This window comes from Polypterus senegalus, chromosome 10 (assembly GCF_016835505.1).
Source record: "Polypterus senegalus isolate Bchr_013 chromosome 10, ASM1683550v1, whole genome shotgun sequence".
In the NCBI taxonomy this organism is placed as follows: domain Eukaryota; kingdom Metazoa; phylum Chordata; class Cladistia; order Polypteriformes; family Polypteridae; genus Polypterus; species Polypterus senegalus.
In genome coordinates, this window is record NC_053163.1 from 162,428,215 (window position 1) to 162,452,658 (window position 24,444).

General features: G+C 43.4%; 1 protein-coding gene across 1 annotated transcript in view; it reads left to right on the top strand.

The window, feature by feature from the left end:
* lsm4 (LSM4 homolog, U6 small nuclear RNA and mRNA degradation associated) overlaps nt 1-24,138 on the top strand; it is a 45,343-nt gene extending 21,205 nt beyond the window's left edge. The window contains exons 3-5 of the mRNA XM_039767197.1: nt 4,160-4,258; nt 16,228-16,414; nt 23,600-24,138. Coding sequence (XP_039623131.1) covers nt 4,160-4,258; nt 16,228-16,414; nt 23,600-23,700 — 387 coding nt within the window. The 3' untranslated portion in view covers nt 23,701-24,138. The remainder of the gene's footprint in view (nt 1-4,159; nt 4,259-16,227; nt 16,415-23,599) is intronic.
* Nucleotides 24,139-24,444: the final 306 nt, after the last annotated feature.

Here is a 24,444-nt window from a genome sequence, read left to right on the forward strand (position 1 = left end):
ATTAGGTTCACTTCTTTTGTAAGTCGCTTTGGAGAAGAGTGTCTGCCTGTATCTCGTGTGTGTGTGTGGTTTGAGTGGAATTCTTGTAGCCGCCGGTGTTTATATTCTCTTCTTGTATTCTTTCATTTGGACATTTTTCTCATTCGCTTTGTTTACTGAAATTTGCATTGAAACAGCAGTTTAACTGTGACTAAGTCTTCCTGTAATTCTCCATCCGTCATTGTGTAGGCAGCGCGGGGGCTTTATGATGGCAGGGCATGCTGACTGTCAGCTAAAACTCCGTTTTTTGTGGTTTGTTTAAATGTGGGAACTGAAACCAGTTTGAGCTCCGATTACAAAGCCAGTTTGAGAACACTTCCTCGAATGCAGTGTCATGTCGTGTTCACAGCGTCAGCAGTGCTCTGTGCGCACACACCTTTTGTTTGATTGTTTGCGAGAGACGTGTCGTATGTGACCTGCGCGCATACGTAGGAAATGGTACTCGCCGTTCAGACCCATTCGCTGAACAGAACACGGCAGGCGGCCCCCTGTTGTTTTGGTGACATGACAAATCTTTCCAGCTGTGATCTTGTACGTTAAACTGACATGGAAAGTTTTCTTTCTAAGCTCTTCTAGATGTGGTATTGTGTTTGTTTGAATGTTTTTGCTACATGCAGACAAGGAAAAATGGCATCATCCTAGAAAACTGCACCTTGTTTACTCTGTGTGTGTGTGTGTGTGTGTGTGTGTACTCGCCGTCTACTGACGAGTCCTTCACAGTGCTGTGGGCTTCGGCTTGATTGCACTGCAATGCAGAATGCAGAGTTGATGTTTGGTAAGGCATTTCAGTGCACTCAGTAACTCGCTTAACGTTTTTATTTATTTATATATATATACAATACACACACACACACACACACACACTAGGGGGCTTCTCTCGCCAACCCACCACCCACCTGCACTACGTGCCAGCCACTTTGCATCTCTGCTGCTCTTGTTATGAAGACCCCCTCTTAAACGGTGATACCTCCTCTTTGCTCGATCGGCTGCTGCTGCCGTGCTGTGTGATCTGCTTCTCGCTCGCCGCACTTCTGTCATATCGCCTTTGTCCATTTATTTGTTCTCTTTTCAGTTTTACCTTTTCATCAAGATTTGATTCCATGTTTGGAATGACATTCTGACAACACAATCTATAACTAACTGCCTGTGAGTGAGTATCGTTTCTTTCTCTCTACAAGAAATGTGTCTGACAATAGCATTCACACGAATGAGAAATGATTTCTCTTGTCAAATTTCACTTTCAACAAACAAATCTTTTAATTCTCACGGATACGCCTCTTCATTGGGAAGAAACGCTACTTTTCCCTGATGGCAACACGAATTAGACGATCTACAAGTCTCCGAGTTAAAGTTTAAATCCTAACAGTATGTTTGATCTCTTTTCGCTATTCTGTTATTTCACTGAGTAATAATTTCTATTTGTTCGCATTAATGCGATCTTTACTGTCAGTTTTTCGCACTTTTGAATTTTCGTACTCTAATTATCTCTAACCTGCTCTGCATGTGTACTGCGCCAACATTTTTGAACCTTGTTATGATGTTTTACTTTGTCTTCTACTCTTTCTTTTATTTCTGCGGTTAAATCTCATGGCACAAAGTCTTGTCTCACGGGACATGAAAATGTCTCTTTGAAAAAGTCTTCTCTCCTTCCAAACTTCCAAGACTTATTTTTTATAATAGAGAGATGTGTAATCTTCATCTTCTTATGTAATACGCTACTGTAGCTGTTCGTTTGTCTGTCCAGGATTTAAAATCTCGTGTAGTTTGCTAACTGTTTGAGCTGTTGACCTGAAATTTGGTACACATATACTACGGGATGTTTACTATTCGCTTTCAGGTTGATGATTTTTATTCCTCTTTTTATTTTATTGCTAAATCAACTCTCGGCAGCAGGCGTGCAGTGCATGTGTACATGCGCTGTTCTCATCCCTACCACCTTCACCGTCACTTCCCCTAACTCTTCATTTCTTAAATCATTCTTAAGTCTTCAATCTGCCTCAAGTGCCAGCTTAAGTGAAAAATGAAAACGTCGTAAGTGATTGCAACACAAACACTGACTTTATCAGTTTTAACGTGAAAAGATGGCAATGGAAGAAGAGAAGAAGCGGGCCGCTAGGGTGGAGAAAAGAAGAGCAAGCACATCAATCTCCCTCCGAGCAAACGAATGGTAAACGCATGGAGAAAGAGGAGGAAAGCTAGGAATGTCGAGTCAAGTGGATTAACTACACGTTATCGTTACAGCAGTGCGGCGTTATTGGTGTGTGTGTGTGTGTATATATATATATATATATATAATTACTGTGTTTATCTGCTGTTTCCCCGAAAATAAGACATACTCTAAAATTAAGCCCTAGTCAAGATCATCAGCTAAAAAGTAAGGTGCCTAAGGCCAGGTTTATACTTCACGAGATGTGACGCATGTGCCTGAAACATCCGAGGACACCTTGCCACAATATCTCTGAAAAAGATGTTTAATGATTACATCCATCAATTCGGGGATGCGCCCATTCCAGCAGCATCGGCGCAAGACAGAAACAAAATCCCTGGACGGGGCATCGGCTCATTGCAAGGTAAGCACACGCATACACTGGCGTCGTTGTAGCTTCACCAAATCCCCAAACCTTCATGTCTTTGGATGGAAAACTGAGCCCACTGTGGAAACCCACCAGGAAAACATGAAAACTCCAGGCAGGGATCACAAGGGACGTGACTCCCTGAGAGACAGCAGCGCTGCAACCGTGCCCCCCATATGTGTAACTATTAACAGCATTCATTATTTAAACAAAGTTTATCTGTAAAATGCAGCACACATATTAATGCACTTCAACATGAAAGTGATATCAAGTATAAATCTAAGAATTCTAAATGTGCAGAGAGCTGGAATATCGTCAATGTAATGTGTTCTGTGGGGCGATGCTGCTGTCATTTCAGGAGGAATATTTAGAAGTGCATAGCGATTTAACAACTGGGTTGGTTTTAAGGTGACGTTTACGACCGTCTGCTTTAATGATAAAGTAAACTACAAGGTTAAAGCCAAAACTTTCACTTTAATCACAAAATAGACATTTTCATTATGTTCCTATTTTTTTTTCTCTGTGGCTCAAATAAGCCACCATACATTCTGATGGTATATTGTAAAGGTGCAAAAAAAAAAAGACGGCACAGAAGATGGTATGTGAGACTTTTAAAAATGTATCGTGTCATTACTTTGGGGAATATGCGACTCTTGAATATAAAAGCACCACAAATGCATTTATTTGTATGTCGGCATTTTGCTTCACCACATCGAACCATTCATCAAACTCGCAACGATCCTGGAGGATCCTAAAAGCGGCTGGAGTAGCAAGAAATTCTGGCTGAAATTCAGGGTTTCAGTGTGGAGAGTTATGACGATATTCCAGATTAAGATGACATGACTGTATTTGGATAAATGTATATTTTTGTACATGAATAAATATAAGACATCCCCAGAAAATAAGCCCTAGTGCATCTTTTGGAGCAAAAATGAATACAAGACCCTGTCTTATTTTCAGGGAAACACAGTGTGTGTGTGTATGTATGTATATATGTACACACACTCTTCTGCCTCCAGGACCGTCGGCAGTGAAACCACCACCACCAGCAGCAGCTGATGTAACTCTAATGTAAAGTGCCTTGTAATGACTTGAGTTCTGCCAAGATGGCTGGTTCACGTTCTTTTCTCAATGCCTATGGCTTTTATAACCTGAATGGTGCTGAATGCAGGCATACGTTAAACGGATTTGGATGCTACTCTTCTTTTCCTGCCGTGATTAACTCTGGGCCTCGCCATTGCCTGCATGCAGTTCTCACATTCTCTCTTTGTGTGTCTGTGTCTTTGTGGTTTTAGGGCACAACATTTTAGGACAACCATAGCTTCAGTAAAGGTTTGTTATGCTGGTTGGTGATTCTAAATATATGTTAGGTGTGAGTGAGGGTGACCTGTGATGGATGGATGCGTTTTGCTCCTGTAGTACATTTCAGACCCTTGCAGCTTTATCTTGGAATAAGCAAGTGTGAGGAATGAATGAATGACTCTAGTGTAGTGTAGTGTACTGGACAAACAAGTTTACTTACAAGTGTGTGTGCTGTTGTGTTTCAGCTTGTGGAGCTCAAGAATGGGGAGACCTACAATGGACACTTGGTGAGCTGTGACAACTGGATGAACATCAACCTGCGCGAAGTCATCTGTACGTCCAGGGTAAGCGGCCGACCTGTTTGGTCTACAGCATGTGAAGTGCAGTGTGTTGTGTATGCAGCGGTACAGTCCAATTCCTCTTTAATTCCATAGACTACTTTGTACAGTTCCAGCAGCTGACCACCTCCTGCGCTACTTGACCAAAAGTACTACTGACTGCTGGCATTACAGCCACACCCATTTTCACAGGTGCATAAAATCGAGCATACGGCCGTGCAGTCACCATTGACGAGCAATGGGACGTACTGAGGAGCTGATGTTGGCTGTCTCTTGTCCCTGTCATTGTGAAGTGGACGTGTTGAGGAGCAGTGGCAGCTCATCCTCAAAGTGGTAGACCACAGGAGCTGTTAGAGCAGGGCCGTTGAGTGCTGTTCTCCTGTGGCATCATTTAGAGTTCCAGATTACCTCTTGAAGCCGCACCAGCACAAGGGCTGTGTGTTGGGAGCTTTGTGAGATTGGAGAAGCTTCTTGGCCATGAAAATTCAAGCCACAATGCGCAATGCCAAGCATTGGCTTTGTTGTAATGCGTGCCACCATTGGACTATAAGGCAGTGTAACGTGTTCTCTAGAGTCGGCCCCTTGGTGCTAATGAATGGTACAGTTGGTGCTACAGCAGACAAACAACAACAACATTTATTTATTTAGCACATTTTCATACAAACAAATGTAGCTCAAAGTGCTTTACAAAATGAAGAATAGAAAAATAGAAAACACAATAAAAAATAAACATAAGTCAACATTAATTAACATAGAATAAGTAAGGTCCGATGGCCAGGGTGGACAGAAAAAACAAAAAAAAAAAAACTCCAGATGGCTGGAGAAAAAAAAAATCTGTAGGAATTCCAGACCAAGAGACCACCTGACCAGTCCCCTCTGGGCATTCTACCTAACATAAATGAAACAGTCCTCTTTGGATTTAGGGTTCTCACGGAAGGACTTGATGATGATGATGGTCACGTAGACTTCTGGCTTTCAGTCCATCAATGTTACAGCATCATGATGCTTTGAGTAGGTGGTAGTGGCGCAGGCTGCCACCACAAAAAAAACAGAAAAAGAAACAGAAGAGAGAGTAAGGGTCAGTACGGATTTTAGAGCCACCATGAATAGTTATGATGAATTGAACATACAGAGTACCAGGATTAAGTTAAAGTTCTTAATTCAATTTTTCTTTTTGTGAAAACTTGATTGCTTTGTATGGATTGTAATAAAATTAATAATAAAAAAAAAAAGTGAAGTTATGAGAAGGCCATGTTAAAGTAATGTGTTTTCAGCACATTCCAGATTTTAGGTGCATAACAGCAGAAGGCCGCCCGCCTCACCACTTCTTTTAAGTTTAGCTTTAGGGAATTCTAAGGAGACACTCATTTGAGGATCTAAGGTTACGATTTGGAATATAAGGTGTCAGACATTCCAATATATAAGATGGCGCAGATTATTTAAGGCTTTATCAACCATAAGTAGAATTTTAAAGTCAATCCTGAATGACACAGGTAACCAGTGTAGTGACATCAGAACTGGAGACAAAGACATTTCAGACAATTGTGCACGTGCAGCTTGGTGGCAGCAGTTTGGGGAAGGCCATTTTCTGTTCTAGCATGACTGCGTCCCTGTGCACAAAGCCAGGTCCAACTCCGCTGGCATGCACAAAGTCCTGACCTCAACCCTGTTGATCACGTCTGCTGTGAATTGGGATGCTGATGGCTTCATATTAATGTCCATTATTATGGAATGGGATGTCCAATGAGCTCCTAGAGGTGTGATGGTATATATACATATATAAAATCCAAAGTGTCTATCTGCTGTTCATGACAGGACTACTTCACGGATTTACATTCGTTTTTTTTTTCTTTCTATAATTTAATTGAATGTTCTGGTTGATTTTGAGACTTCTCTCATCACAGTACGTTTGCAGGAGTGATATATTGAGGCTTGCAGGAGTGATGTATTGACGCTAATCCGAAATGAAGGCTGCAGGTCGAGGGGAGGGGGAAGCGTGACATCAGGAGTGGGGAGCCACGCAGGACCCTCCTCACTCACACTTAGCTAGTGGTACCTGTCAGTTTACTGATCTTTTTAAAGTTTATTGTGTTTCACTACCACGTGGGCGAAGCTGCAGGGGATGGCTGGTATGAAATATACAAAAGAGAATCACAGTGTCGTCAGTACAAATGACTTTTGAGTAATCTTATTACCACTTGATAAAAGCTCCAAATACGTTGAGGCTGCTCCTGTACTGTTAGCCAGATCAGATTAGGGAGAAGAGCAACTGTGTAGGATGGCGCAGGTCTGTGAGGATACTGTAACAGGATGGCGTTGGGTGCCTTCATTCTGTGCAGTCTGTAGTGGCTCTGGACTGAACAGGTGCCCCATATCCTCGGTGTGCCTTTTACAAATTGGGGAGCACAGATGTGGACATGTCTGCAGCAGTAAAGTACTCGGCGAGCCTTTGTGTCTTTTTCACAGCATCTGTGACGGTTACTTCATGAAAATGAAAGCTGCTGATTTTCTCCACAACACCTACTCTGATGTGGCCCGAGGTCTGTGAGCAGCTTGTGCTGATGATTCTGCTTTTGATGGTGGTGTCCTGATCTAATTGTAAATGTGGAGTTGGACTCGGGTTTGGTCAGACACTAATAGGTGAACACGGAGTGCTCCTTGTAGTACTGGGTGTGGAGGAGGTAATGGTTTCACTGCAGGTGTCTTTGATTGGAGTGCAACTCATCCAAACGGGTCCTCCAAGTCTGGTGGAGCAGGCGGCCTACTGCTAGTATGTGAGGTTAGTAACCCTTTACGTCAGTTCTGCTTCAGTCTCCAGCAACAGTTCCTACGTTCTTGGGATGTACACATTCATGAGAACACAAGAGGAGACCCTTCACTCCGCCAAGCTGAATTGTTTGGCACGGGGTAGGCGATGTCGGTCCTGGAGAGCCGCAGTGGCTGCATGTTTTTATTCCATCACAGTTTCTTAATGAGCAGTTAGTTATTGCTGATGATGAAGCCCTTATTGCTTAAGTAATAGTTTGATGCTTCATTTTCGTGGTCTCGCTTGTTAAGTTTCCCTTCCCTTAATTGCTTATATCAATCTTGAACAGCTGCATTCAGTGTGTTAACACTAGAATTACCAGAGCCTATGAAAAAACTCATAAATTCGTCCCACCTTAAATCCCTTTGCACCTCTCCGTCTGCGTCTTTTGTCCTGTAAATGTGCCAATAAGCAGCAAGCAGCCAGCTATGCGCACAGTTTTCTCAGCTCAAGTCTGTTTACCTGCGTGTCAGTTGCTTAGAGTTGTGTAGAGTGAGAAGCCAAGCAAAATGTCACCTTTTATAAATACTAGATCGTTATTTGGAACACTTGCATTTTGTGTGTGTTCCGTGTCTACAGCGATCTATGACGCACATCGTTAAATAAGAAACATTTTTTATGTTTTAGTAATAATTGACAACATGTAGACATGAAGTGTATAATGTGTGAAGCCCGAAGTCCAAATAAGAAAGAAACACTTTCACAAAAGTTACACATACAACCGAACAAATGCGCTTTTATCCAAAAATATAACTGCAGAAAAACCACACGTAAGGGTGTGACATTGACACTCTTTCACTACGACTGCTTCTGTGGCGCTTGACTGGTAATCAAAACTTCACAGGTTCGATCCCTGACGAGTCCGTTTTGAGAAGGCAGCTGCTTTTATTCTTACTATTTTAGATTAAAAACATACATTTGATTTCATTCTTTAACGGCCGCTGTAAATGTATGATACTTGTAAAGGTTAGTTTTTTTTTTTTTTTTTTTTTTCTTTTTCATTTTCTCAGTTGTGTTCTCGATCCTACCCTACCCGAATCTGACCAGGGCTGTGGAGTCGGTAGATAAATCTTCCGACTCCGACTCCCCGACTCCTCTGTATGTATATACTATGCTAATGTATTTTCTACATCCATTGAAGGAAAGGAAGGCAACATACATGTCATTTCACCACAGAACTACTGGCTAGGAAGCCAACACTCTACTATAATGCCAGATTAAAGACAAACACAATTGATTGGCGGCCGCAGATTGCGGTGTCCACATGGACGGCAGACCCAGCTTGCCGAAAATCTCGACTACCGCCCCCATCCAAAGTAATGTGATGCCTCTGTCTGCTGCAGTGGCTGTCTCCTCTGTCAGCCAGCCGGAAGTTTAGTGCATTGTGTCACTCACCGGCCAGCTGATCAGCAGAACAAGCCTCTGCTGGAGACAGGTAGGGAGATCTGCGTTCTCGGCTCCTTCGGCCCCTTCACTAGCGCATAGCGAAGCGGAGCCGACGGAGCTGAGAACACACCAGATGATTTTTCAGGCGTTTGACGCGTGATGACTCGGTGCATCTGTAAATGTATGGGGGGCTTTAGGCTAGTGTTTCCTGCAGAGGCATTAGCTCTCTTGGAAATGTGTTCTTTTAATATTGTGGCTTATTAAATAATTAAACAATATCATAATATACCAGAAAAGGCGATATCCCTCCCGTAGTGATTACGGCGGTACAAGAATCACATGAGACAAAATATCTTTTAGCTTACATTTACTGACGTTTTACGCAGTTACAGACGGGGAGGCATATGGACAGACTTTTTCCAGGTGGGAATCTGGATCAACACAGTCAGCCATTTTTTCCGTCCCTACGCTGGGAGGGTTTCCAACACCTATTGTTGGCACAGCCTCGAAGGGTCTGGCCACTGTCCAGACCTTTTATATGGTTCTTGCTTCATCTGCTGGTCTTCTCCGTCTCCGAACAAGGGCTGAATTCCTCTCCCACAAAATACAGAAATATCATAGTGCTTACATGTCGATTCTCATTCTCCCAAGAAGGAAAGAAGGTTTGTGCTGATAGAGGACAGAAATACCCTAACCTGTGTTTAAGCTGACTATACAAGCCTCCAGTTGTCTTTGGCTATCTAATCCAATGCTTGGTCAGCAATTCTAACTGCTGAGCCTCTGTGTGCCACAGTTAACATGCACATGTGAATAAAACTCATAACAGTACTGTCCAGATACAGTGACATAAAGAAACATGTAGTATTACAGCTAGGTTCACAGTTCTCTGTAACAGTAGAACACGACACAATGGAAAGTGGTGCCGCACCTTAGCTGTGCATTACATCCCATATAGTGACGCATACAGTCAATGAAAAGCATGCATTATGGTTACTTGACATGTTCGTTTTGTGGTAACATTATGCACTGCATGCATTGGGCTTTATTCTTACAGCAGAGAAGTAGTTCATTATGACTGTTTGTGAATTGGGACATTTCAACTTACTTTTTTAACTCCCATTTAAATTTAGTAGGAGTCAGAGTCGGTTAACTTTTTGCCGACTCCGACTCCAGGTACCCAAAATTGTCTCCGACTCCTCGACTCCGACTCCACAGCCCTGAATCTGACACTACTGTTTTCAAATAAAGATGCGCTGTAGCGATTTAATGTGGGACTGATCTATAAGTTTTTTTGCAGGCTCTGGTAATTCTAGTGTTAATGGCTCCTTATAAGATGTAAATAACAAAGCGACTAGCAGTTCTACATCAAGCTTGTTTCCATGTGTGTTCATCATGCACTTTTTGATTTAATAAAACACTTAATAGAAAATTTGTCAGACTGAAAATGATTTGGATGATACCCTTGGAAAGGAATAAATCTACAAAGTAAGAACCTAACATTGTAGACTAACAAGCCTTAAAATTAAATGAAGTCTAAGATTGGCAATCATTGGTTTCTAATGAAGCCACTGGGTTGGAACAAAAACCTGAAGCCACTGCGGCCCTCAAGGACTGACTGCCTGCCTGCCTACCCCTGGTTTAGCTGATAGCTGAGCCGTGTCAATGTCTCATCCAGATCCTTCTTGAAGGTTGTCAGGGCTGCTTCTTCAACTGCATGGCTCGATTGTTTTTGAAATTCCAAGCGCCTCCTGTCTTCAGTCCTAATTTCTTGTTCCACAGTGGTGATGTGCAGACTGGTCAGTGCAGTGCTGGTGTTGAGCCTCCCTCAGATAGTGATGGTGATAGAGGTGGTGTTTGAATTCTCGAGCATCAGAGCTCCACACGCCGTCTTACCAGACTCCTGATGACTCCTTGTACGTGTTACCGTGTGTGAGGGCTCTTGGGTGGGAGTGTTTTCATTGCAGCCCCTTTGCACTGCTGTCCTGATTTATCTCCTTGGTCATTATCCATATATCTCAACCTATTGGTTGGTGGGGTTTTTTTTTTCTGTGTGGATTTCTTTTTTATGGCGGCTGACAATCCATTCCTGATTAGAGCTTTAAAATCAATTGGTGGTCGGGGGATGATTGATCTGTAGTATAAGATGATGTGTGTGTGGATTTTTTTTTTTTGGTATTGTAGTCAGAATGTCCTTTTGTAAAATATGGTGGATCATGAGGCTGTTTCAAAAGCTGTCTGTCGAGGATGACTTCCCTGCATCCAGACCTCCTCCAGAGCCTGCCTTGAACCTGTGCATTTGCCGTAGAGAATCGCCTGTTGAATAATGGAGTTCTTGCATATGCAATGTCAACTAGATGACAACTATTCTAGTGATTTTCAGTTGTCGCCTTCATTTAGATAACCTTAGCAAGTTGTCTGGTGGTGGTGGTGCGCTGCTGTCGTCTATTCTGACATACCCAGCTAGTCCACGACTCGCCCGTCAAACAGGTTTGATTGTTGTCTTTGGTTGGATTGGTGGGTTCTGTGCGACAACCAGAGTGTTCTCTGTAGATTGGTAGTTAGACAGATGGGCAGAGGCGTATTTATCCTTTAACAGACGCACACACCAGAAGGACTAAAAGAGAGTGAGAGAAGTTAGGAGCCTGTGTTCTGATACAGCGCACTGCCGCACCCACCACGTGACAAACCAACTCGGGATCCCAGATTAGGACCCGAGTGCAGCCATACAATGGGTGGCATCTCGGCACCAGACGAGTTCAGATGGAATGGAACAGTGGGAGGCTTTATATGGTGGCAGGGGTGCCAGTTCTGAAGGTTTTGAGGGCCTACTTGTGGGTTTGGACGCAGATTAACGTCCTACCCAGGATGAAGCAAGTGCAGGTTAAGGGCCTTGCTCAGGGGCCCAGCAGAGAAGAATCACTTGGGGTGTTTATGGGATGTGAAATGGCATCCTTCCAATTACCAGTGCAGATCCCTACCTCAGGGTCACCACTCCACTCCGTATGACTAAAAAGGGAAAAAGAGAACATTTCTGACTTGGCAATCTCAATCCCAGTGAGGAGCTGTACAGACATATTGCTGTTGATATACACCCATTGGCTGAAAGTGGTCGGTGTCGGAGAGAGGATGTGCAGCATTGTTCACAATGGCGTTCCATTTTATTTTCATTCTCCCCTTCGCTAGGACCTCCAGGTGGTCCAGAGTGCATCCCATAACTGAACGTTCCTTTTTCATTCATTTGCTGATTCTCCGAGCCTTTCCTGAAGTGGTGTTACTGGCCCAGCACACCACACTGGCCAACGCAGATCTGTAGAAGATGTAAGTGGCGTCCGTGCCCACCCACATTGAGGTAAAGGAGTCTGCTCTGCCCTTTCTTCTGTAGTTCCTGTTTGCTATGAGACGAGACCAGCCTGTCACTGATGTGGACCCTCGAGTACTCGTCGTGGTGCTTATGCTGTTTGCTGACTGCCTTCAGTGATACAGACTGGCTAAGCCCAAGTTGAAGATGCGCACACACACTGTTACTGTACGGTCTTACACATTATTTGGGTTTGGGAGAAGGGCATGGATTGTAGCTTTCTTTCTTTTTCTCCTAATTTGTCCTAATAGATACTTTATTAATCTCAAGTGGAAATTCACATACTCCAGCAGCATACTAATAAAGAACAATATTAAAGAAAGATGACAATGCAGGTAAAACGGACAATACCTTTGTATAAGGTTTCCTCAGAGTATCATTTATACACACCGAAGGCAGACATATTCAAACTCCAGGAAGTCTGACATTTTCCTGGCATAAGGAATGTAGTACTTGGCTGACTTTTCAGTCCGTTCACATTCTACGGCTCTTCCTGCTAGTCCTGCATGGCAACACCCTGTCACGCTTGTGGTGTGACCAAGAGGAGGAATATCTGTGTTAGTGGGAGTGTGCCTCGGCAGAGCTGCTCCATTTTGGTTCACGTACTTGTGTGAAGTGAAGACCAGGAAATCCCACCTCCTAGATGGCGTAAATGCTGTGGTTGTCTGAAAGAACCTTTTCAGGTGCGGGATTGCCGACAGATACAACACTTAAATGACTGGACAAACGGACTGAACATTTCATGTAGCCCTCTTGCAATGTAAGCTACATTTAAAAACAAACTTCTAAATAGATTTGATATTAAGTGGGCTAAAATTAGAAAAATAAACTTGGTATTGCGTGCGAGCGTGTGTGTGTATATATTTTCACCCCCTGCTCGCTTCACTTGCCAACCCCCCGGTCTGCGCTACCCACCAGCCAGCCTCTTCATGTCTCTGCTACTTGTGTATGTGGATTTCACTTTCACCAAATAACAAATCTTTTAATTCTCCTTCATTAGGAGGCAACACTATTTTTCACTGATGGCAACATGAATTAGATGATCTACAAGTCTCCGACTTAAAGTTTAAATCTGAACATTATCTACACACTTCTGTCATATCACCTATTTCCATATATTCAATCTCTTTTTGCTGTTCTGTTATTTCACGGAGTAATAATTTCCGTTTCTTAGCGTTAATGTGATCGTCACTGTCAGTTTTTTGAGACTTTCTAACCTGCTCTGCATGTGTATCACGCCAGCGTTTTTGAATTTTTTGGCGTTCTACTTTGTCTTCTACTCTTTGTCTTTTATTGCCGAGCGAGCAGGAGCTGTGTCTGACCATAGCATTCACGCGAATGAGAAGTGATTGGACCGAGGGTGTGGTTGTAAATGTTTGAGAGGAGGGTGGAACCTGAAATGATCTCGTGGGAGTTGAAATTATCTCTGAGAGAGTCTCGTCCCAGGATTTCCTTTTATACTATATATATATATATATATATATATATATATATATATATATATATATATATATATATATATATATATATATATATATTATATATATATATATATATTTATATATATATATATATATATTTATATATATATATATATATATATATATATATATATATATATATATATATATATATATATTTATATATATATATATATATTATATATATATATTTTTATATATATATATTTTTATTAGTGGTAAATTGACATCCCATTGTAAATTGTGCCCTCCATGTTTGGGACAAGGTCACATTTTTCCTTTATTTTAAAGTTCCAAATCAGACAATTCCAACCTGACTAAAGTGTACTTTACTGACTTTCGTTTAGGGTGATTTACACATTTCGGTCACAACACATAGAAATGACAACACCTTTTCCACAAGGGATGGCAGAAAATATTTACATTCACTTATTAATATAAATTACAGTATGAAAACAACTTAAAATTGAAAGCTAAAAAATGTTTTGTAAAATTGAGTTCAGCACCCAGAGATAACCAGGAATAATGAAACCTGTTTATTGAGTGCACACCAATCAGCCACAACCTTAAAACTGCTGCCAGGTGATGTAAATATCTCATCACGATGACACACCTCACCTAAGTTTTTAATGATCTTTTAATTGCTGCTGATGCAGGCAGGTGCTCTGTACTTATACTGTTAGATCTTACCGCAGCTTTTGATACGGTAGACCATCAGATCTTAATTAATAGATTAGAGCTGTTAGGTGTCTCTGTCTCTGCTTTGGACTGGTTCTCCTCTTATTTGACAAATAGGAGTTTCTCAGTCGGTCTGGCTGGTTTTTCATCTGACTCTGCTCCTTTGACATGTGGAGTGCCACAGGGATCGGTTCTTGGACCTGTACTTTTCTCTTTATATATTCTTCCCTTATCACAGATTCTTAACTCTTTCAAAGACATCTCGTATCATCTGTATGCAGATGATATACAGCTCTATTTTTCATTTAAGCCTAACCAAATTAATACTTTGGTCACTTTAGTTGATTGTCTGTCTGAGGTTAACAACTGGCTCAGTAGTAATTACCTGCAGTTGAATTCAGGAAAAACTGAGGTACTAATTGTTGCTCCTCCTGTTCTTCATTCTGAGATCAGTTTAAAATTATCTTCTGTCTCTCCTGTTATTAAGTCGAGTCTACGTAACCTTGGGGTTATTTTTGACCAGTCCCTGACACTTGATGAGTATGTACGGTCAGTCAGCCGCTCGTGTTTCTTTCATTTAAGAAATCTTTCAAAACTAAGAAATGTTGTTTCTAAATCAGAATTGGAGATGCTTATTCATTCTGTTATCTCTTCACGGCTTGATTACTGTAATGCTCTCTTTACAGGTCTGAGCAAGTCCTCTCTGTCACGCCTTCAGTTAGTTCAAAATGCAGCTGCCAGGCTCCTAACTCGTGCTGGCCAGGATGATCACATCACTCCCATTCTGCACACACTGCACTGGCTCCCAGTGTTTTATAGAATTCATTTTAAAATTTTGGTACTCACTTTCAGAGCTTTGCATGGACAGGCCCCTGAGTACCTAACCAGCCTGCTCCAACGCCATACAGTTTGCCGGACTCTAAGATCTGGTCAACAGGGCCTTTTAGTTGACCCACGCACTCGGCTAAAAACCCGTGGGGATCGTGCCTTTCAGTCTGTGGCACCAAGACTATGGAACAGCTTGCCTTGTTGTCTGCGTGGAGTCGAGTCTGTCGATTCTTTTAAAAAACAACTAAAAACATTTCTTTTTAAACAAGCTTTTAATTAGTGCTAAATAGTTCCAGTTTGTTTATTTATTTGTATTTTGTGTTTGTATTTATTCTGTATTTGCTGTTCAGCGCTCTGTGACCTCTTGTCTGTGAAGGGCGCTATATAAATAAACTACTACTACTACTACTACACCTGCCCAGGGTGGCATATAGTAGGCAGCGAGTGTGCCGCCAGTACTTGAAGGTGATGTGTTGGCCAGAGGACTGGCTCAGAACATCTCCCCAATGGCAGGTCTTGAGCAGTATGGGGGGGACAGGGTCAACGACCGGATCACAGGCTTGCATCAGGTTCAGTGATGCAGGTAGGGAGCTAAGGGCGTGACAGGGAGGACCTTCTGGTCCGATCCCACCGAAGGAGCTACTGTGGCTCACATGGCTGAAGATCTTAATGCTGGCCGTGACAGGGAGGTATCCGAACACACGGTGCGTCACAGCTTGCTGCATGGCTGCTGTTTGGTCAGAGTGCCCAGGCCAACCCCTGTTTACTATTGAAAGCCAATATAATGGGCATGTGAGCCTCAGAACTGAACCATGGAGCAGTTGAAGAAGGTGGCCTGGTCTGTTGAATCGCATGATTTTTTTTAGGTCATTTTAGAAGAATGAAGATTGAAGCAGGATGCACTATGGGAAGAAGGCTTGCAGAGACCGTGTGATGCTCTGAGCAGCGTTGGGTCCTGGATGTCACTTTGACACCTACCTAAAGATTGTTGTAGACCATGTACACACCTTCATGGTAATGACCTCTTTCAGCAGAATAATGCACTCTGCCCCATTACACAGAGTGTTTAGGAGTGATTTGAGGAACATGACCCCAAAAAAAAAAAAAAAAAAGATCAAGGTGTTGACTCGGCCTTTAGAATCCCCAGATCTCAACCCGAGTGAGCAGCTGTGGGATCAGCTGGAAAAGCAAGTCTGGTCCACTGATGCCAAACCTCACAGTCTGCAGGACTTGACAGGATCTGCTGCGAACATGTTGGTGCAGATGGCTCTGACCCGCTGAAGGTGTCCTGTGGTGTTTTCTTGGCACTTGGGGGACCTACACAGTATTAGGCAGGTGACCTGTATTGTGGATATAAAACTGAAAGTTGGTTAATTTTTAACCCTTTGTCTGGGTTTTTGTTCTGACAACACTTTTGTGTTTGTGTCTCTCTCTGTAGGATGGCGATAAGTTCTGGAGGATGCCGGAGTGTTACATTCGAGGAAGCACCATTAAGTACCTGCGTATTCCAGACGAAATCATTGATATGGTGAAAGAGGAGGTTGTGTCGAAAGGCCGTGGCCGCGGCGGTATGCAGCCTAACAAAATGCAGCAGAAGGGTCGTGGAGGTGGAGTAGCTGGACGAGGTGAGAACCCCCCTGTTTAGGTTGGCAACTCTGTTCTACTACTGTAAAGTACTGCATGAGTCCAACATCCAACACCAGAGCAGTTTAGACGAGGACAGTCCTGGGAGCCGAGCAAGTTCTCATTTCTCAAATATTCTCTCAAGCTTTCAAGTTCTCCTAAGTCTTCAGCACATGACTTGGCCATTTCTTCTGTGGTTCTCTGTGTGAAGAAAATCTCTCTGTTTGTGTAGAATGCAGCAGTTGAGGAGCCTCGCATCTCATTTCATGCAATACACTCATCATGGAAAAGCTTTATCAGGCTGTCGTCCCTTATTATCAAATCCATCTATCCATTATCCAACCCGCTATATCCTAACACTGGGTCATGGGGGGTCTGCTGGAGCCAATCCCAGCCAACACAGGCGCAAGGCAGGAAAAAAAACATTTCTGAAAATGGAAAACCAAAATTTGGATATTAAGAAGTTGTTTCCTATTGTTTTAAATGTGGGGAAAAATAATAAATGAGTTTCTGGGCCATCAGAAAACCCACAACCAGTTTCCCCGAATATCACTTTTGTATTGCTATATAAACCCGCAGGCCTCCATTTGTATGTAATGTGCGACGCCTCTTTCATCTGTTACTTAACTAGGAAGTTCTTAATACAGAAAGGCCGCTAATGGTAGCCCGTTCGATTAGATTACACTTTTAACCCCAATGCCAGATTCCCTTTATTTTATCTACAGGAGGCCCATATTTATGTATATGACGTTTCACAGGCTGTAGCGTTTAAAACTGCTGTGCAAAAAGTTTTGAAAATGGCATCACAATGTAGCCTGAGAATGTGATGACCGGACACTGATGATCTGTGGTGGCAGCAAGATGGGGCACCGCCACACTACGCCAAGCCAGTGTACCAGTGGTTGAACAAAACATTCCTTCAACACTGGATTGGCTGACGTGGGCCTGTGGAATGGCCAGCTTGGTCTCCCGATTTGACTCCACCATGGCAAAGCGTGTCAATGTGGCTGAGCTACGTGCAGAGGATACCAGTACAGATGTGCCAAGCCGCCTGAGACAACGTTGCTCCTCATCTTCAGGCGTATATGGATCAGGATGGCGCATTGGTTCTTAATGTTCGTGTTCCATTATGTTACTTGATCACGACATTGGTGGATTCCTGACAGTAATGCCTTTTCAATCATATACATAAATATGGGCCCCCCCTGTATCTTCCGTATTCACCAATCCCTCCCTACAAATTTACAGAAGCTCACAAAAAAAGACCCCAAGTACGCACACACGACTTCTGACTTGGGTAACCTGGAGCTGCTGTCGTCAATAGCAGGCTTGTAGGTGGCAGTAAGATGAGGTACATTTGGGGTCTGACAGGACACACCAGGCCTTCACCCTTCTTGTACAGAGTGAACTCTCACCTGCCAAGCCGTCCAACATGGCAGACTCCTCCTACAGCAACATGTAGTTAAGAAATGTACATATAAACTTGTGCTACTTCTCCAGTTACCTTGACTTTGTCCACCAGTTATGGAGCCGTTTAAGTTTGCTCAAATACGTAGTGATAAATTCAGTCACTGCACAGCAAAGCAAAGAAGGATGCAAGACTGGCAGGATGTGACTTGGAGCAGCTGGATGTTTGTAGGGCTGTAACAGCTAATCGCTCTTGTCAGATAGTGAATCACTTTGATTGATTAGTTGGTTATGTCATTAGGCAGAATACGTTGTGGCGCACAGTTTGCATCACTAATTCATTTAGCTGGCAACACATTTGAATATTGGCATACGGGGAGAACACAGGAAAAACGAAACATTCGAGATGTGAGGGTCTGCACAACGCTAACACACAAACTTTTGAAAAGGAGAAGGTAGACTCGATGTCAGCCTGTCAGCATCATGTGATACAGATCTGCGAAGACAGAGTTTGCATGGCTAGGCATGACGACTGTCGGTTTGAAGTAAGGAGTCAAACTGCAAATGCAAAAGAATTTCATGATAGGCGACTAAAATGGGTGTCGTTAGCCATTCAGAATGTCACTAGTATTTTTTTGACACAGTTACTCTTGTGAATTGTGGTGCTTGCAAACACGTGTAATGTTGGCGTGTGTCTGATTACAAAGAAGTTGGCAGAACATAAGAAATTTGACAAACAAGACGAGACCATTCAGTCCAACAAGCCTGTTTGCTCCACTAATAGCTAAGCCCCCTAAGATCTCATCCAGATGTTTCTTCTTCAACGCCGTGTCCCAGTAGTTTGTTACAGAGTCCCACAACTCTGTGTACAGAAGTGCTTCCTGTCTTCATTTTAAATGCCTTAATTTCCATTGATGTCCTTGAGTCACCTTTAAGATGAAAGAACGTCACTGGGCCAACTTTATCCAAGCCTTTGAGGATTTTAAAGACCTGGGTGAGGTCCACACGCAGTCTCCTCTGCTCAGACTAAAGCATCTGTCACTGTAGGGCATGTCCTCAAGTCCTGGGGTGGTCCTGGCTGGTGGTCTCTGCACAGCTTCAAGTGCTGCTATGTCTGTCTTGTACCGTGGTGAACACAACTGTACACAGCACTCCAGATGTGGACCCTTGACATACGACCGGCCTGACATGCGAACAACTTGATTTACGACCAACATCTTGCGTTACGACCCGAATGCGGTCACGTGTATCCGCTTGTGCGATTGTAAACAAACAGCCGAGAGCGTTCGTAAGCGTCAGTCGGAGCCCAGATACATGTGTTTGTGGACGTAGGTTTGGTCAGTGCAGTGATTATCTATATATATATAATTCACTAAGACCATGGCAAGCAAGACGCATAATTGCTGAGGAAGGAAGAGAAGGTAACGAAGGTAAAGAAAGCGATTGTTAAGGGATGGTCGCTGGCAGGCTGGCGTGGCACATGATGATGTCATCAGGCTAAGTCAGCACCGGCTTGCTTTGGAGTCTATTATTACAGCAGTTCACAACACGGCCAGCTTTGAACTGCGTGCTCGACTACTGTCATTATTAACATGAGAAACCGCGATCACAATCGAAACGAAGAAGGACATTGTGCGGAAATATGAGAGTGGCGTTCATGACTGATCTCGCTAATATGTACAGTATGTCGAAATCCACCATCTCGACAATTTTACAAAGAAAAGATTTGCATAAAGAGGCTCCTTCTAAACAATAACCACCTTCCGTTTCATTCTCCTCCTCATCCCTTCCTGCAGCTCAAAGATGTCAAAAATAAATGGCGAGTACAGAATGAAATTGTTGTTTCTGGTAGGCTAGGCACTTTTTATAACTTTTTTGTTAGTACATTAGAAAAATTATTGGTGTTTTGGTAAATTAGGCGCATTATACAACCCTTTTTTATTATGAAAAGGTTAAGTAAGTGTTGCTGTGGGAGGTTTGGAGCGCATTATGGGTATTTCCATTATTTCTTATGGGAAAAATAGTCTTGACTTACAAGCAGCCCTTGCGAACAAATTGAATTCGTAAGTCAAGGGTCCACTGTATAGTTTGAGCACAACGGCCCTTGTCTTAAATTCATCAGTTTTCGTGATGTAACTTAAGATTTGATTTATAACCTAACATTAGTGAAGAAACAAAAGTCCCTGTCTGAGTGGGAAAACTGACCGCAGTTTGCTATTGGACTTCAGCTAACTCTGCCAGTTTTACACAATCGGGAGAAAGACGTGATGACGAGCAAGCCTGGCTTAGCAGATGAGAGGTTTTGTGTCGGGACCTCACAGTACCTAACGTGACCAATCTGAACCGCACACTCCCAGCAGCAAATGACATGCAGCACACCAGGATGGTGAGTGCGCTGCAAGAAAATGTGCTAAAGACTGAGGCGGTAAAAGGTTTGGCAGACATGCACACAAAAAAGAACCATCAGCCAAAAAGATACGGACTGTCAGTGAAATTAGACCCCGAATATCACATAGGAAAGGAAGGCCGGAGGGCCACACAAATGAAGCTCTTGTTGTAGTGCGGACACTTCAGCCGACGACAGTGAAGTTCGTTGTGCAGAACTCATTTCAGACGTTGCTGCTGATATTTACGTGAAGCCTTTGCCAGTAAACCGTCTCTTATCGTAGACTTCACTTTAATGCTGAATACGTAAGCCACACTGTGAGTGTACTTCATTCTTGGAAATGTTCTCTTCAGTGTGTTATTTGTTGATAATAAATCATACTTTAGAGCAGGGGTCGCAAACTCCAGTCCTGGGGGGCCACAATGGCTGCAGGTTTTCATTCAAACCCTTTTCTTAATGAGTGACCTGTTTTTTTTACTGTTAATTAACTTCTTCTGAATTGACTTTAAATGAGTTTTTTTTTTTTTTTATAAGATTGTTCATCTGAGTTGATGCATTTCTTTCCTTAAATGGCACCCAAACAAAAATGAAACGTGATCTGAGTGAGCCAAGAGAAGACCACCTAAGTCAGGGCCTCAAACACCAACTATTTTCACTCCAAGCAGTTCCTTCTTGTTGTTCATTAAACTTGTTCTTTAGTCCCATGGCTTGTCGCTGCTCTCATTGTGCCATAGCAGACATTTCTGAAATGATTGATTAGCACGTCCGCAGTCCTGAGACCCTCACCTTTCTTTATTTTCAGATATTTTGTGATGGTCACAGTTTGCTGCTCCTGTTTTAGCTCATTTTGTGTCTCATTCCTGCTTGACTGCTAATTTAAGGGAAAAGAAACCGTGAAGGGCTCTGAGTCTTCAAGAGCAAATCAATTCAAAAGAATTCAAAAGAAGTGAATTAGCAGCAAAAAGAGGTCACTGCTTAAGAAAAGGGTGAGACTGAAAACCTGCGGCCCCCAGGAGCGGAGTTTGAGACCCCTGCTTTAGAGTGTAGCAAGTTTCTTGTCTATTCCATCTGTAACACTGGGCTAGGTAATCTTTAAAGTGAGTGAAACCCTAATCTGAACCTCACTGTTGTGATAAACGTGGCGATACTGGTGGGTCAGAGTTTTATTTATCGACCGCCACACGTCACCCGGCTCTGTAATGAACAGAAGTTTGGAGAGCAACACTCAGAGATGACTTCACATGGTGATTCTGCCTTGAGTTTCTCTGTGGAGGGTTGTAGTTATTTGTCTGTCCGTGCTGAAGCATGCAGTGCTATGAGAAGAGCGCGTCAACACGATAACGTTAGCGCGAGTGCAGAACGTCTTACGTTTAAGTGTTAGTGTTGTTAATAAATGTTTTATAAAAACCTGTATTATGTTTAAAATAGCCACAAGTAGTTCAGTTTTTTTAATACTTTCTGCAAATTTTATACAAAACTTGTGTTTTTTGGAGAAATGTTCCATTTTATGCATGTTGTGTTTTAATTAAAATAAATCTTTGAACATTTTTTTTTATAATTATTTAACAGTCCAGCTAATTGATTAGTCTACAAAATCGACAGCTCATTCAGTTATCAAACTGGTCTTTAGTTGCAGCCGTGGACCCCTGTTTCACTCCCAGCACACTTAATGTGACGTATTATGTGAACACAATAATCTGGTTAATGAGTGTGTGTTAATAACAGAGTCCAAACCGTGGAATGAGGAAGAAGAAGAGCTGCTGACGTGAGTGGCGGTACGCTAACTCTGACTGACTGACCTGCTGCTGTCACCCACCAGTCCACCTGAAGGTTCATTTGACTTCAACGGTGCCCATACCTCACTGTGTAATGAATGCTACGGAGTTCAAAAGGCTCAGAATTGCAATAGCGGATACACACGATCAGTTGACATAGCGTCAATAAATGTGTAAAGTATAAAATCGCACAGACGTGGATTGAGCAAGTGACCTTCAGAGTGCCAGGCGGTCAGTCACGATAAGTAGGCAGTGTGGCTTCTTAAGCCAGTGTCACATTACACGACTTCTAGTCATGGGGAAGGTCACATTTACCACCTGCAGTTGCTGACCTTGCATGTCAGTTTTAATGACTAAAAATTGCTGGCCATGTCACATTTAGCAATTGTGTGCCAGCCTTCCAGCACAGCCCGCCTTCGCCCCATTTTCTGATGCCTAATAACGTGCTGCTTGACGGAGCCCATGCTATATGGGGGTTCAGAGGTGATTTCAGGCCTTCCAAACCCATTCAATTGTGGCGAGACTTCTCTCGTTTGCGTGAGGTGCAGATCACTAATGTTTCCTATTTCCTCACTGCCGCATTGTACTTCCAGATGAGCTTTCATTGGCTGTCCAGTCTCGAGCACACACAGTCTGACCCTGGAGCGAGTCGCTGGGCCTGACGTGTTACACGCCTGGCTGCTTCATGGGAGTGCGCTACCCACTGAGATCATGTAAAATCGCTGCCAGCGTCATCAGATGTGACATGGCCTGTACATAGTGGAGTCTTGACCACAGACCAAGCAGAGGACCGTATGGGATGGCTGAGGGGCTGTTCTTGGGGTGTGTGGGGTCCGAGCCGATGGAAAGGCCTTTCTTCAGTTTTCTCGTGTCGTGATGGATGATAAACAGAACCAAAGTGTTCTATTTTAACCGCACACCTCGGCGCTTTGTGATCTGTCATTATGAGCCTGTCTGCTCTCCACTGGGACTTCCTGTTGAGCCCACCTCAAGCTGGTGGCGCATTACAGGACTTCTAGTCAGAGGCCTTGAAGATGTCAGATCCCATGACTAGAAATTGCAGGAGGTGAAAGACGCCCAAAGGCGCTGGCACCTCTACGCAGGCCTCATAGGAATGGCGAGCTCTCAAAGCTTTTTCTTTTCCACTTCTATTGTGATGTACGACAAGCCCAAGACTTCAGACAGACGAGCAAGTCTTCTAAAACACGTGAGCTCCTTCTATTGTTAGGACCGCATTGCACTTCCAGGCTCTGCCCGAGTCGACCTGCACGGCTGGCAGTAATGACCGCCCCAGACTCCCTAAGATTATGTGAATGAAATCAGTATAAAGTCTTACAGTGTGATGTTTCAAGTTCATGAGACCACGAGAGATCCTCAGTGATGTGCACTCCTCTAAGGGGTTAAAGGATCTCACCCCCTGAATTCCCTCCAAGTGACCTCCTTTGTTTCACAGATAATAAAGGACCCATTGTTGTCATTGTAAGTGACAAACGACGAGCTGGGCATTCAGGGTCTTGGAGTGTGAAACCTCCGCACGCAAGATGGCCTTAATCTGGCATGTCTGGTGTAGTGAAACTCTAGCAGGTTTTCTCATTTTTGCTTCTCTGTTTTCCCCACAGGTGTTTTTGGGGGCCGCGGCAGAGGCGTCCCCGGGACAGGAAGAGGAGGACAGCAAGAGAAAAAGCCTGGCAAGCCGGCGGGGGTCAAGAATCAGCACTGAGCCCCAGCCTGGCGCGTGGCGGTTTGTGTGCTGCAGCAGATGCTTGGCGTCTTCCCAGTTTGGACTGCTTGTTGAGGGAGCGCCGCTCGACTTGTGCTCCTTCTCATTGTGTGCATTGAGACTTTCTATGGAGGTTTTAGACTTGAAAGGAAAGCGTTGGCATTGTAAGCCCTGAGTTTCTTTGTGTTTTTACCTTGGTGTCAGACGTGTTTAGTTTGATGGCAGTGCCACTACTTTAGGAAAGTTGTGCTCTTTAATTTTTTGCTGGTTAAATACAGTTGTGCATTGCAAAGAGACGGCAAGAAGACGGCTCTGCTGTGGTCTCGACAAGAAAGACCTGGCAGGGCAAGTGTAGCCTCCTTTATGTGAATTTGAGTCCGACATTTGCAAGGAAATGTTTGTTAAAATCTTGTATAATAAAAAAAGTCTAAAATCAGAGTGTTTGCTAGCAGAGTGGAGTAAATGAGCTGGTGGGCTGCGGTGGTCCGTACAGCCGAGCCTGAGCTCTGTCGGGGTTGTCCATGTTAGCACGCCTGTCAGTCGGTGCCGCGTGAGGTCTGCCACACGCTCTGCTGTTCGCTTTACTGTGCGCGCGACTAAGAAGTTGGCAGATCACCCAGTGGTGAGGAGACCCTCGGGCGTCCTCTGGCACACGGTACGGTGACGGCAGCTTTTTGTGACGTTCAAAATAAGTGCAAGACATAAGTCATTTGGGTGATCTTCATGTCCACAGACTGAGGTACT